The 14365-nt window shown below is 45.5% G+C and overlaps 1 protein-coding gene across 1 annotated transcript in view; it reads left to right on the top strand.

The window, feature by feature from the left end:
- The window catches only part of IFNGR2 (interferon gamma receptor 2), an 87383-nt gene that overhangs the window by 38416 nt on the left and 34602 nt on the right, over nucleotides 1-14365 (top strand). Inside the window, exon 4 of the mRNA XM_078656952.1 lies at nucleotides 10807-10952. Within this exon, the coding sequence (XP_078513078.1) occupies nucleotides 10807-10952 (146 nt within the window). The remainder of the gene's footprint in view (nucleotides 1-10806; nucleotides 10953-14365) is intronic.

Below are 14365 nucleotides of genomic sequence, written 5' to 3'. Positions count from 1 at the left end.
ATACCTTCGGGCCCATTTTAGCCAGTATTCGGGCCCATGCAGTGGCCGTGCTAAGCACCGTTGTAGGCGTTTTGTCCCTGCCAGTGGCCTCCGCGTAAATCGCACCATCTATAGGGATAGGGTGGGCTAACCAATGCTCCGCAGCCAGTTGAGGCATATACCTAGGCTGGTGCACCCAAAAATAGGCAAAGTGGGCTTGTGCTGCCTGATAGTACAGCTCAAAATTGGGCACTCCGAAGCCACCGTGTGTGTAGGGACGTGTCAGGGTATCCCACTTGAGGCGATTTCCCTCCCCATACTAGCTTGATGAGTTCAGAGCGAAGCTGGCTAAAAAACGATCTGCCCGGATAAATGGGATGTTTAAAAATAGGTACAATAATTTCGGAAGAATGACCATTTTTATCAGGGAAGCCCTACCCGCCATCGACAGAGGCAAGGTGATCCAGCGCGCCACATTGTCCATTATGCGGTTCATGGCAGTGCCATAATTGGCACGCATAAGTTCATCTCTGTCCTTCTCTATGTGTATCCCAAGATATTTAAAGTCACCTTCGCTCCAGGTAAGAGGGAAGTCTAGATCAAACCGCGCAGTAGAAGGGGTAAGCGGAAAAATGCAGGACTTACTCCAATTAATCTGGACCCCTGACAGTCTACCAAAGCGCACAAATTCTCTAAGGATGGGGTTGAGATTAACGCATGGATGTCGGATGTACAATGTGATATCATCCGCATACAGTGAAAGCAGAATCTGTCGTTGAAAGCACCGGAGCGCACTGTCATTATGATGCTGTCGCAGTTTAGCGGCCAGAGGTTCTGTGGCAATCGCAAAAAGGAGAGGTGAAAGGGGACATCCCTGCCTTGTCCCTCTCGTGATGGGGAACGAGGCAGACAGTTTACCATTAATGAGAGTCGCGGCCATAGGGCGTTCATACAGGAGCTTAATCCAGGCTATGAAAATCGCCGGGATCCCCATTCTTTCCAACACTCGGAACACATAGTCCCATTCCAGGGAATCAAACGCCTTGGTGGCGTCAAGAAAGACAGCCGCCATTGGCAGGTCTTCATGCACCGAGTTTAATACAGAGAAGAAGGTACGCAGATTGTGGGAGGTAGCCCTGCCAGGGACAAAGCCAGACTGATCTGGTAGTATCAAATTGGGAAGTAGAAGGCTGATGCGGTTAGCAATGAGCTTGGCTAGTACCTTAACATCGCTATTCAATAAGGACAGGGGACGGTAGGAGTCACACAGATGCGGTGGCTTGCCTGGCTTAAGGAGAGAGATAATAAGGACCGTTCTCATTGAGGGCGGCAGGTGGCCCACCTCTAGGGCGTCCTCATATACCTCTCGGAGTACAGGAGCCATAAAATCGATGTACGTTTTGTAAAATTCTATGGGAATGCCGTCCAATCCCGTGGCCTTCCCGGTCTGCATACCCATAATTGCGTCTCGCACCTCTTCTAACTCGAAAGGCGCACTCAGGAACTCTCTTTGGGCCTCACCAAGCCAGCCCAGCGATACATCTGCCAGATAATCCTGTAATTGCAGTTCTCCCACTCTAGAGGAAGTATATAGCGTGCTATAGTGGGAAACAAAGGAGTTGAGGATTTGAGTCGTGTCCCTAATTACCACCCCATCCGGACCCTCTATCTCAAGTATAATGTTAGGCTCACGCATCAATTTAATCGTCGAGGCTAAAGCCTTTCCAGGCCGGTCGCCTTCACCGTATCGGCGAGCAGTCCAATGCTTGCTCCTAAATTTAGATTCTCTTGCTGCTTCCGTCGTGTATTCAGAGATTTTATCCCGGATCGCAAGTAATGTAGAGTCGGACGCATTAGTGACCAGTGAGGTCTCCAGGTCTTTAAGGTCCCTTTCGATAGTACGTATGCGTGAGGTAATTTCTTTCAATAATCCCAACCCTTTTGCGATGCAGATTCCCCTTAATGTCACTTTAAACGCATCCCAAATAGTCTCAACATCGTTAACAGAGTCCTTATTCCGCCGAAAGAATTCTAGGCACTCATCCCGGAGCTCCTCCTGAAATGTGTCGTCCAGTAGGAGTGAGGGGCGCATCCGCCATGCGGTAGAAGGAGGGCCCAATTCGGCTGCACGCAGTGTAATTTTCACAGGGGAATGATCCGAGTAAGTCCTGGGGAGGTGATGTGCACGGTGAAGGGATGTGTAAAGGTGCGGTGTCAGGAATATATAATCTAGTCTGGTCCATGAGCGCGCCTGCGCAGTGAAATGCGTGCCTTCCCTGAGTACTCAGTGTAGCTGTCTCCAAGCGTCCACTAAGCTATAGTCAGTAATTACTGCGCGCAGTTCCGCCCTTGCCTTGGTGTAGTGGTGTGGGGAAGGGTGTGATCTATCTAATGTGGGATCTAGCGTTGTATTAAAGTCTCCCCCCCCCCCATATAATTTGATGTGGACCCGTCTCCATTATGGCCGCCCATAATTCCGTAAAAAAACTCGGGTCATCTACGTTAGGCCCATAGCAGCATACCAGGGTGACCGTCGTGTGCCCCAGCCTGCCCCACAGCATACAGTAGCGTCCCTGATCGTCTACCTTGGAGCCAGCCGAGACAAATGGTGTATTCCGTCTAACCAGAATTGCCGTCCCCCTAGCGTATGTAGAGTATGAAGAAAATGCAGCACTCATTGCCCATCTACTGGCGAAGGTGTGAGTGGAGGATCTGTTAAAATGCGTTTCCTGCAGAAAAGCTATATGAATCGAGTGCCTGTCTAAGTACGATAGTATTTGCCGTCGCTTCCTGGGGTCCCCTAGCCCTCTAACATTCCAAGTTAGTATATTGAGATCGGTGTCCCCCATCAATAACGAACAACATCATCCCTAATGTCTTTTTCCCTTCCTTGATCCATCCATATATATCCAAAAGGCCCTTGAAATGTACATCCGTGTGCATTAATATCTTGTGTCCCGTGTGTGCAACCTTCACTGCATGCCCTAAAGCACTCATACCATAATCAGGTGAAACATCAGGTGTCGATGATACAATCCGTATTCCAATCCTCAGTAGGACAACCAGAGTTAACCAAACAGTCCCAACCCCCTCCCCCCAACCTTGTAAAGACCTTAAAACTGTACTGCGAGCTGCTGCCCAATCTTTAGAGATATACAATGCATAATAGATCCTTGAAATATATACTGTGCAGGAAATAACATTGCGGCCTGTAGGTGCACATTGCCGGCCAGTCATACAGTATAGAAAATGAAATACTGAGGCTCTACGCGGATAGCGCGTCATGAATACCGCCCAATAGACACTACATGGCAAGGAATAATCTAGCCAGAGCACAGAGCACATGCAGCCAATCATACACAGCGCAGTAGTTGGGTCTTCACAGTAAATCCGAACACTATCAACAATCCAAGGCGCGCTATCGTTAGCGCCCCCTCCCCCCTCCCACTGGAGCAGCCCCAACTTGCCAGCATTCCCATCCCTCCCCCCTCCCCTAACAAGCCCTAAAGTCCCCAACATCTGCAACAGTTGTAGTAAGTTCAGTGGGGTATACCCTACAGGGTGCAGTCTAGTAGCGCACTGAACCTCCCCCCACTCCTTGGCCCCGTTTCCGACACCCAGTCCAGACCCAATTCAGGTAGTGGGGGGGTGGGGGGGGTGCCCGGAATACATTACCACCATCTTCTAACGAAAAACCGGGCAGCGGTTGGAGTTCGCAGTTGAGCAGCAGATCGGGTCTCATACAGCCATGTTGTCGCCTCCAACTGTGAGCAAGAGGCCGTAGAGGCGATGATCAGTGTCATTCATCTTCGTTAGCTGAATGAAAGTCGTCTTGTCTGTCTTCGCCATGTCGTCTATTTTCCGCTCTTTCCCGTTTGAGTTGCTTTACAAAGTCTTCGACCTGCTGCGGATTAGTAAAGAAGTGCTGCTTCGCCTGATGTGTCACCCTCAATTTGGCGGGATACAGGAGCGCATAGTCGATTTGGAGGGTCCGCAGCTTTTTTTTGACGTCCAGAAACTTTCTTCGTTGCTCTTGCACCACTGGCGTAAAGTCCGGATAGATGGAGAAAGTAACTCCTTCACAAGACAGCGTGCGCTGGGTTCGGGCTGCCCGTAATGCAGCGTCTCGATCTCGATAATTGAGAAGGCGGGCAATGATGGGTTGTGGGGCGGCTCCAGCAGATGGTTTCGGTGCCAGTGATCGATGTGCTCGCTCGACAATAAATTGTTTGGAGAACGCCTCAGGGCCAATCGCAGTAGTGAGTATCTTCTCAACATAGTCCTCCATGCGCCCCGTGTTGGTCGATTCGGGAACTCCCACTACGCGTATATTATTACGCCGGCTCCTCGCTTCCAACTCCTCATTTTTCGCGGCTATTATCCTAAGCACATTGTCCATCCGCGCGATTTGGGTCGTGTGTGTAGCCGTGGTGTCATCATTGTCGGATATGCGTTGCTCTGTGGCGGTGATACGCTCTTCATGCACATCCACTTTGTGCACTATTGCGTCCATTCTAGATGACATTCTGTCCACCTTATCAACAATGGTGGCGAACCCTTGTCGCATCTCCTGCATCATCTGTTGGAAATCCGAGGTGCCAGCGTGAGTCGCCGTGTCCGGTGGAGTGGGGGGTTGGGAGCTGCCCGCTTCCTGCGCGTTCCTTAATCCCTTTTTGCTGGTAGTCAAGTCAAATGAAAGTTTGGGCTGCCTGTTGTCCGGCTTCCCCATGCTGAGATTTTTGCAAGGCCTGCGGCAATTAAGAAGGTGGAGGGTGCGAGGCAGGCCAGACAGACGTCGTCTCCAGTGTTTGCCACGCTCAACGTCTATCCCAGCCTCATCAAGGATGTAGCTCCAGCCGTGGGTCAGATCTTTAGAGTGCTCGTGTTTTTGTGGGTAAGAGCGTATCTCCTGCCGCCTCTTCAGTGCCCAGTGTCCCCCAGAAGTGGCGCAATCAGCCGCATACGTGGGTGCAGAAATGAACTCGGGCACCCACTGCACAAGTGCCCACAGGGGCTATGGCAGTCAATGCACCATGCAGCTCATCCACAAGGTAAAAGAAAGGGAATCACTCGCCAGCCTCCCTTCACAGCCCTTGGAGGCAGAGCAGCAAGTTAACCATGCGCGCAGTGAGTCACGGGGCCTCAACACATATGTAGACTCTCGCCGTCCCCAGGCCTGCGCTTGCCGTCCGTATGCAGTCACGGGTAGGGCTTCAGGGGGGGAGCAGCGGAGCTCCGTGATCACGCAGCGGCGGCAGGGAGCAATCGGTCCCGTGGGCAATGGCAGCGCTTCAATGGTACAGGTAGGAAAGTAGCAGTCTTCCGAATAAGGAGCAACGTGCCAGCTGTTGGAGACGAAGGTTACCACTGTCATCAGTCAGTCCAGGCGTGGTAACTTCCTCACGCACCTGACGTGCAACGGGAGGAGAAGATGCAGGTGTTTTCGTCTTGTTCCCTTTTTTTTTTTTTTTTTTTATGTTTGCGTTTCCGTTTTATTAGTACCATTGATGTATTTTTTAAACTGTAGGTTCCGAGGCCAAGCACCTCAGGCGCACGCACCTATGCTGCCCGAATCGGCCGCCATGGCCGCCGGTCCTCACGGCCGTCACCAGTCATCCGCGTTGTCGAAATTGCCGCAGGAGGCGCGGCGGAGATCTCCAGCGGCCGCCACACAGCCGTCAGAGCTGGGTCGCCTGCAGTGCCCTCCCGCCTTGCGATGCGGAACACTCACCGCAGTCGTCGCAGCGGGGGCCCGATCGGGCTGCAGCGCCGGGCCTACTTTCCTCGTGGCCCGCAGCGGCCTCTCGCAGCCCAACAGTCCGGTGTCCCCCTCCGTCTGTATCGTGCTCCACCTCAGGCGAAATTGTCTGCAGCTGTTTCTCCGAGCAGGGATGCAGCAGCGCGCTGTAACTTTCACCGGAGGTCAGGCTGGACACCCTCTCTCTGCCAACACCGCAGTTGCACTTCAAGATGGTGAATAAGAAGGATTATTGACGGATAATCGTTCCGGGCTGCAGGAGTCTCACATCAGTGCGACCATTCTGCCAGTGCGCCCTCTAGCGCCCCTAATCTGTATATCCTTCCTTTGATTCTGGCCTTACGCAAGATGGAGGTCATAACTTTTAATTACGCCGATGACCTCCAGCTGGTTTTCAATATTGATTCCTCACCCTCCTCCATGGAGAATTTTTCAAGCTACCATGACTTTTATCAGTAATTGGATGAATGCAAACCAGCTTAAACTGAATCCTGACAAGAGTGAGCTGGTTCTTACTGGGGGTCCAACCCTTGGAATTCCAACTTTTGGCCTCAATCACTGGGTTGCCCACCTTCCCCTGCCAGCTCGGTTAAAAGCCTAGGTATCATCATTATTAGCAGTGACCTTACCATGAAAGCCCAGATAAATTCTGAGGTATCTGCTAGTTTCTTCCATTTGCGAAGAATTCGTAAAATAACTACTGATGCTTTGATTCAAGTCATTTTGGCTCTTGTCCTGTCGCGTATTAACTACGCCAATTCTTTATATGTAGGAATCCCAGCATACCAATCACGAAAGCTTCAAATGGTGCAGAACCAAGCCGCTAGGCTTGTTCACGGCCAGCCTAAATCTCTCCATGTCCAACCATTACTTAAGAGCCTTCATTGGCTCCCTGTGACTCAACGTTGCCTTTTCAAACTTGGTTGTATTACCTTCAAGGCCCTTCTCGATCAGGGTCTGGCTTTCATCTTAACCAAAATACAGCGTTATGTTCCCATTCGTGAGTTACGCTCATCCAATATGAACCTTTTGAGTCCTTGTCCATTTAAACGTAAGAAACATGGCAGTCTCAGATTCTCATCCTTAGCACCTCAATTTTGGAATTCCCTCCCTCTGGATCTTCGTCTTTCCACTTCCTACTTTTCTTTTAGGAAAGCTCTTAAAACTTGGTTGTTTGCTCAGGCTTTCAATTCGATTACCCGCTGTGTCTGTTTACATGTGTGTCCGCTTAGCGCCAAGAAACCGTTGGTGATTTTGCGCTCCAATATTTTTAACTTAACATAACATGCAAAGATTTGAAGACAAAAGCTTGGAATAAACTACACTATTGAGTCAGAATATGGCAGAGTATTATTAGCTTCAGAGAAAAAATGGATGTTGATGATATTCTTAAGAAAAAGAGAGGAAGGTGACAGCGAAGGGAATTCTTTGTTCACTCCATGAAGGCAGTCCTCTGAAGGCAATTTATTTAGGCTTTGTCAAAAAGTGGATGGTGGCGGTCAAACCATAGTTCATAGCTAATGTAGAAGCTTTGGAGGCATAATATGAAGATGGTGTCCCTAAAAAATCTGGAGCAAGGTGCTAGTGGTGCATGTGCATTTGAGATCTCTAGGCATGAATAGGACTATTGGGTATTAAAATGTGATTCTCCCCACATAGGAGATTAAAGCAGGGAAACTACTAGCAGGCACATCCTGTGACAAAATGGTGTAAACAAGAATAGTTTTGATTAAGGAGATAGGGGGGCCCACGATCTTTGATGACATTGGTATGGCCAACCTGTTCAGAGCTTTCTATCCAGAGCTCTATTCAGCAGAAGCAAATGGCATTCAAACATGCACAAACCAAGTAGGTTTGAAGAAATTACATTAAGCTGCAGCTGAGCCCATAGAAGCACTCGTAAGAATGGACAAGGTGATCAATGCAATCAGGGGTCTAAAACGTGCATAGGTGCCACTCCCTGGTGGCTTTGTAGAGTTATTTTGCAAGATGTTTAGACAGATCTAGGAAACAGTTTGCAGTGCTATTTAATCCCTTCTTAGTGGGGGATCAGTCATCTGCTTTAAGCAGGAGGTACCAGTTTTGGTGATTGAAAAAGCTAGACGAGTAACCTTGTTTACATAACTTGTACCACCCCATTTCTCTTTTGAATTTCGATAGCAAATGGTTCGCTTGTGTCTGTGCGTTGATAAGAGAATAGAATGCCCATGCCGGTCTATCCTGTCAGTTGGGTTAAGTGAAGACAAAGGAGCAACCGCACCAAAAGGAATTTGGATATCAAAGATGGTGGGTACCAAATGGGCTGTAGAGCAGTACTGCTCAAATTAAACTCAAAGAAGGCTTTTGATTAGGTGAAATGATCATTCATAGACAATGCAATGGCAGCAGTGGGACAATTTTAGGTAATGGGTTTTTACCAGCTATTGGAGTACAGGGGCGACAAAGAGAGTGAATGGGGTAATATCCCCAAAAAAATACAGAACGAAAGGGGGATCTGGCAGACATGCCCACTTTCTCTGCTGCTCCACTTGCTTACATTGGAGCCATTAGTAAATCTCACAGGTACAACAAGAATATCAAAGACTTTAAAACAGCGCAGGATCACTTTACATTATTAATGTGTGCAGATGTTACTTTAATCAGCCTGTCAGAGCCTCATACATAGGTTCCAATCTTGATTGAAAATTCCAACAAATACAGGAAGGGGATGCACTTGAAAATCGATGTGCAGAAGTCAGAAATACTGATCAACTGCACACTACAGAAAGTGGTCAAGGAGCTTAGTGAGCAATACCCCTTGAAATGTACTTCCGTGCAATTTCAATTTCGGGCAGTCCGATTTCACCAGCCATACAGAGAACTATGCATCTCAGCCCCTCTCCCAACCCCTTTTTGCTTCGGGAAATACGGAATTGAACCAATGATGTTGGAAGGCCTACTCATTGTTATGAAGAATAACTGATATTAAGATGACACTCATGTTATACTAATGATTCCCCTCCCCCTTACCCCGCCCCATACAGAGATTCATTACTAACTTCCTACGGGAGAGGTAAAAGCTCTGAATCTTCATAAGGGAGACTAGGAGTCATCCAAAACAATAGCATGGGTTTTGAGGTCCAGGATATATTGCGTTAATATGAGACCGCGCTACTAAGGTTTATATCTGAATAGGGCAGGAAGGAGATAGACAGTGAGTGGTGTTTTTGTTGACCACACATAACGAGTAACACATAATGGTTTGCCCATTGGTTATCCAGGCATCACAGTCCCAAAGGAGCCTGAAACTTTCCAATTAAAATGATCATAGCACAAATATACTATGGAGTCTGCATCTTTTCTTTATTCACGCATTGCAGCACCAAGCTCGAACCCAGAATTTACACCTGTAAATACGCATAGAGTTTGCACTCTTGCAGACGTTGTACAAAGGTTCATGGTATACATGTGAGGAACAGTGTCGAAATCCTTAATAAAGGACTTTCAAGTACTTAAAACTGAAAAGTTATAGGAAAGAAGAGGAGAAATAGTTACTTACAAATGAATATCAACACTGCGAAGAGGTCACGTGGGATTCATACAGAGGCGACAGTTACTTCTTGATGCAAACACTTAGAAGAGGTAACGTGGGAGTGAGAACCAGGCAGCACTTGCTTCTCGATGCCAACACTAAGAAGGAGAAAGGTGGGGGTGAGAATGAGTCCACACTTTTTCATGGCAACACTAAGAAGAGGTAATGTCGGAGTGAGAAAGAGGCAATACTTACTTTTTGGTGTCCACACGAAGGAGTGGCGCGGGAGTGAGAACGAGACCAAATGTTATTGAGTGGAAACCGGTATCACATAGCTTCATGAAACTGCAAGGAATGTGACTGGTGGAGAGACACTCTGTGCTGGTATTATACATCCTGTAGCATCACAAATTGTATTGGGGAGATCAAACTTTTGTTAAAGGAATTCTGATGAGGATCATACTCCATTGTATACATTTTGAGGAAGTAATAGGAAATGATTAATGCAATCATTGGCACTGCCAGTACTAAGCCCTTCTGCTACACTGTAAACCTGGAAGGCATACTCCCCAAACCCTTCTGGTAGCTAAATAGAGGATCACCTCCTATTGCGGTAAGGAACGAACTTGTAGCACAGCAAATAGACTTACTAGGATTTGGCACCAACGGACCATGGTAAAAATAGCACTGGCCAGTGACGAGTCAGATAAAGATTTTGCAGCTAAATTCAGAGAATGTGTGTGACTACATCACCTTAGAGTTGCACAGTTTATTACATTAGAGTTGAGTCTGACGCCTGAGGCAGCACTGAGTCTAGGACAGGTGATTAACGTGGGGTAGAGCTTTGCCATAAGAACTCAAAGCAGACCTTGGACTGATAGGGAGTCTTTGGGGGCGCCAGTAAAGGAGAGGGAGTTAATTACACATAGGCCCTGGTTTGGGGTCGCTTTGTTCCAAATTAACGTTGTTCTTTTTTTATTGTATGTTTTTACTTGACCGAAATATCATTAAAGAACATTTTACTTTAAAGGCTTAATTCTCCAACTATACGTTGGCCTTCTCAATCCTGAATGTCCTAGCCTTTGTGATGAAAATCCATTTCGGCTTCTAGGGCAGGACCCTAAAGCTAACAGCCTACATGTGAATATTTGACATTCCTCCTTTCCAAAGTGAGTGTGCTAGAGTATGGGCGGAGTCCCTCTGAGTGTCCCATCTAGCATAAAGAGGTTAGGAATTTACTGCTGAAAAACACCAGCCCTCCCGTAAATGTCTTGCATTTACAAGCACTCTCTTGGGTTTTTTGTGTAATATGAAGAGAATTTTAGTGATCGTGAAGAGCAGAAATTGAACTTGTGTGGACTTCCAGAATGATTTTAATTAGTTGTGGCGGTTTTCAGATTCTTCTTAATATGAGGGAAACAACACTTCTAAGTTCCTAACCATTATATTTGCACTACTTGGATTTGATTCAAACGTTTCATGACTTCCTAATTTTTGAGTCTTTGGTTTCTTTGTGTCAAAATAGTAAATTCAAAACCTCTTTCTTTCTTCGATTTAGCTGTTGTGGGACCAGTAAACTCGCTGAACGTCACCTCCGAGTACGGGTCGCTTTTCATCAGTTATTCTGCACCTTTCCACGGTACACCTGAAGACTGGAAATTGGAGTATGAGCTCTGCTACTGGAAAAAGAAGTCTGCTCCTGAGGCAAGTCCTACCCTGAAACATGTTTTAAACCATTTTACAATGTTGCGCGATAATTCTTTTCTTTTTAAGGAGTGAATGAAAGGCATGTGGGCATATGCCAGTCATTCTCTTTGCCACCTGGTGTGTATTTTACATAAAAAACATAAACCACTGAGATTGTTATTCTCAGAAAATATTTACATGGACACTAAATGGGTTAAATGTCACCCTCCAGTCAAATCCTATAAATGTACGCATTTGTTTAGGGCTGACAGGCCTGAAAATATGCTGTTAAAATTCAGTCCAATTTGTAAATTCAATCCAAGCATTATTTTTATTTTCTTGTAAGAAGCCTCTTTTAGAGTGTTTTTAGCCCGCCCTTTTGCACCCGAGGTCACTATATGAAACAAGGGGTGTACATAGAGACAAGAGTAGCTGCTTTTTTTTTTTTCTTTCATTTGCTGTACATCTTTTGGGGTGTAAAGCCAACATTCTGAGAGAAACTCCACTGTCATTCTTACTACCTTTTGCCTTCTTCTGAAGTGGCCTGCTTGCACAGTCGTCCCCTTAGGTGGGGCACCAGATAGTGTGTTTTTAAAGAAAAGTGCTTAGAACTCAGCTGTCCTTCCACATCCTGAGACACTTCTTTAATAGTGTCACCATGTTACTTCTCAGGTGAATGGTGAGATGCTTAAAATGCCTCTAAAACGTCACACACGGGGTCCCATTAAAAATAGTGGTTGTAAACTCTCCATGCCCTGAGCTGCTGGACACAAATACAAAAGGTGATTGTGGTTTTGCAGACACTATTCCATCAATGATCTGAAGTGTCCTATCACCATCTTTTTTTAGAGTTTGGGTTCAGGTGTTTTTGTTTTTTTTTAACTGACACAAGTCAGTTAAAAAGTATTTGGAGCATCGCCAGGAACATAATTGAGATGCCTATGTGCCAGTATTAGTGGATTCATTTTGAATAGAAGCCTTAATGAATTCTTCGGAAAAACCTCTTATTTTGAGCATTTGAGAATCCTGGAAAATAACGGCCGTAAATAAAGCAATGTATCTGGTATCGCTTAAAACTAGTATTTGAGTTTTGCTATTTGTAAGAAAAATAAATTAATGGGTTTGGTAACAACGGAAATGTTCACATTTCTTGTTCGTGCAAGGCTCAGGTATTCTCAATTCACAGCAGGTTCAGATAATGTTCCCACACCTAATGTTTATCCTGTGCCACAGCTTGCTTATTGTTGGATTACAGGTAACCAGATATCTAAGTTTATCAGACGCAGACGTCTCCTGAGCAGTTCTGTTGCCTTTAGAAATCTTGAGCGGTACATTTGAGGCAGCCGGAGGAGTATCCGCATGCTGCTATGATCTCACCTCCTGCTGTTTTTAAGCCTCTTGCTATCACAAAGGGTTTTACTAGCTACCATTTGGAAGTGATTATTCATTTTGTTGGTGACAAAAGGGCTTCTCTGGAAACGTTATGAGTGACGTGTCTCCACTGTATAAATGTTTTCTAGTATATCTCTAGTGTAGGCTATAGTGGTGTAATAGATATACAAACCAAGACTTGATATACGTTGGAACTTATCTTAAAATGGTGCAGTTGCTTTGGCATCCCAGTTGGGATGGGAGGCTATGTAACATATTACATATCAGGTTTTTTGTTGGGATAGCTTCTCTAATGCAACACTTAAAGCCATTCAAACCTAAGCCATGAAAGAACACTATTTACAGTGCAGAAATATATTGTGCTGCTAACGGAGAGTACAGATCATCTATAGTCTCAAGCCATGCAGCGCTGTATCAGCCCTGAAGGCAGAACTTGCAGACAGACCCTAGTTTGCCTCATGTCTACTTCTGTGACTGCCCATTGATGTATTATCTTTCAGTTGGGTTTTGTCTGCCAAACAATAGAGGATCCATGTTTTCTATATATGGCGGACAAACCTGATCTACGAAATGGAAATCCAAGTGCCCTCCCAACTAGCATTTGCTTAATTATGGTGATTGAAGCTATTTCAGGGTACATGTTTTTTTCCGAAATTGGCTAACAATGCACCGCAGGTGAAATTGTTTTTCTATCAGCGTAAAATTCAGGCAAAATTGTTTATAGAACTTGCTCGTTCAATTTTTAAATACAAATTTGGGTAAAATTATTTGGAAAAAAAGATGACTAATACTGTGCTATGCCCATCTAATAACAACCAAAAGAAGTTGTATGTTGTTTGAAATTATCAGTTACTATGCTTTAAAACTCTTTTCCAATTTATTTTATTTCAATTGGTTGTTGGGGACTCCAAAATATTATTATTAGATTATAAATCACATCGAAATAAAACTTTATTTAGGATATTGTAAAAAGTTATAACTAGTCATTTAAAATGGTATGTCATTCCTAGATATTTTTGAATAGACAGCTCTAAATATATAATTCATAAATGTATTGACTTTGACGTGCAATTTATCAATTTTTTTAATGTAGAACGAATTTATACCAAGTATAATTTTTATATGGATCCTAAGATTGTCTATCAATTCCAAAATTAACACATTGTTTTTATAATAAAAACAAGTTTGTGAATCAAAGCCTAATTTGATGTTGTGATATTGGTAGCTCGTTTCATGTTTGCGCTAAAGTGTGCCTAGAAGATTTCCCTGGAATATGGAAAGTTCTATTCTCAATTTGAGCTAGTTATTGAAGATGATGCAGTTGAGGGAAAGGGACGATTTGGTGAAAGACTAGCAATGCCTTGCTTTACAGATACAATTGGTTTCTGACTCTTTGCTTTTCCCTTTCCAATCTAGTTCCAGCAACTCTCAGCTTCCCACAGAAACAAATAACTTCCCTCTCCGAGGAGACTACTTCCTCAGTGTGTCTGATTTTTTTGATGCGTAAACTCTACTCAGCTCAATATCTGGAGCACATGCACACATTTTATATCATGACACACAGCAACCAGCAAAAAACATTCAGTTGCGTATCCATTTTGTCCCCTACACTTTGTGTGCCTAAAATCAAGGTCTTGAGGCCCACAGCAGAACACACACACTACCCCATCTTCGCAGGAGGAAACCGCATCTCCTACAGCTACACCACGGAATGACTCTGGACAGACCACCACTCCATCCACTTCTCTTTTAGAAAACCCACCACACACAAGCATGTGTGCCGCCTCCCCCGTAGAAGTTGGAATAAAGTCACCGTAGAACATCTCACCTCTGCCCTCACCAGCACACCACCTCCAACAATGCCACATGCCAACACTGCGGCAAGCAACCTCCACCGATGGATCACCAACTGCGCTTACACACTAGCAACCACAACACTTTCATCCGAGGAAAGGCCCTAGACTGGATACGCTCATTCCTCACAGTCAGAACACCTTTCAGAACTGACAGAGACCAAATGCGGAGTACCCCAGGGATTC

This window comes from Lissotriton helveticus, chromosome 8, assembly GCF_964261635.1.
Source record: "Lissotriton helveticus chromosome 8, aLisHel1.1, whole genome shotgun sequence".
NCBI classification, from domain to species: domain Eukaryota; kingdom Metazoa; phylum Chordata; class Amphibia; order Caudata; family Salamandridae; genus Lissotriton; species Lissotriton helveticus.
The sequence above is the reverse complement of the archived record's forward strand: the minus strand, read 5'-3'. Positions and strand labels throughout refer to the sequence as shown.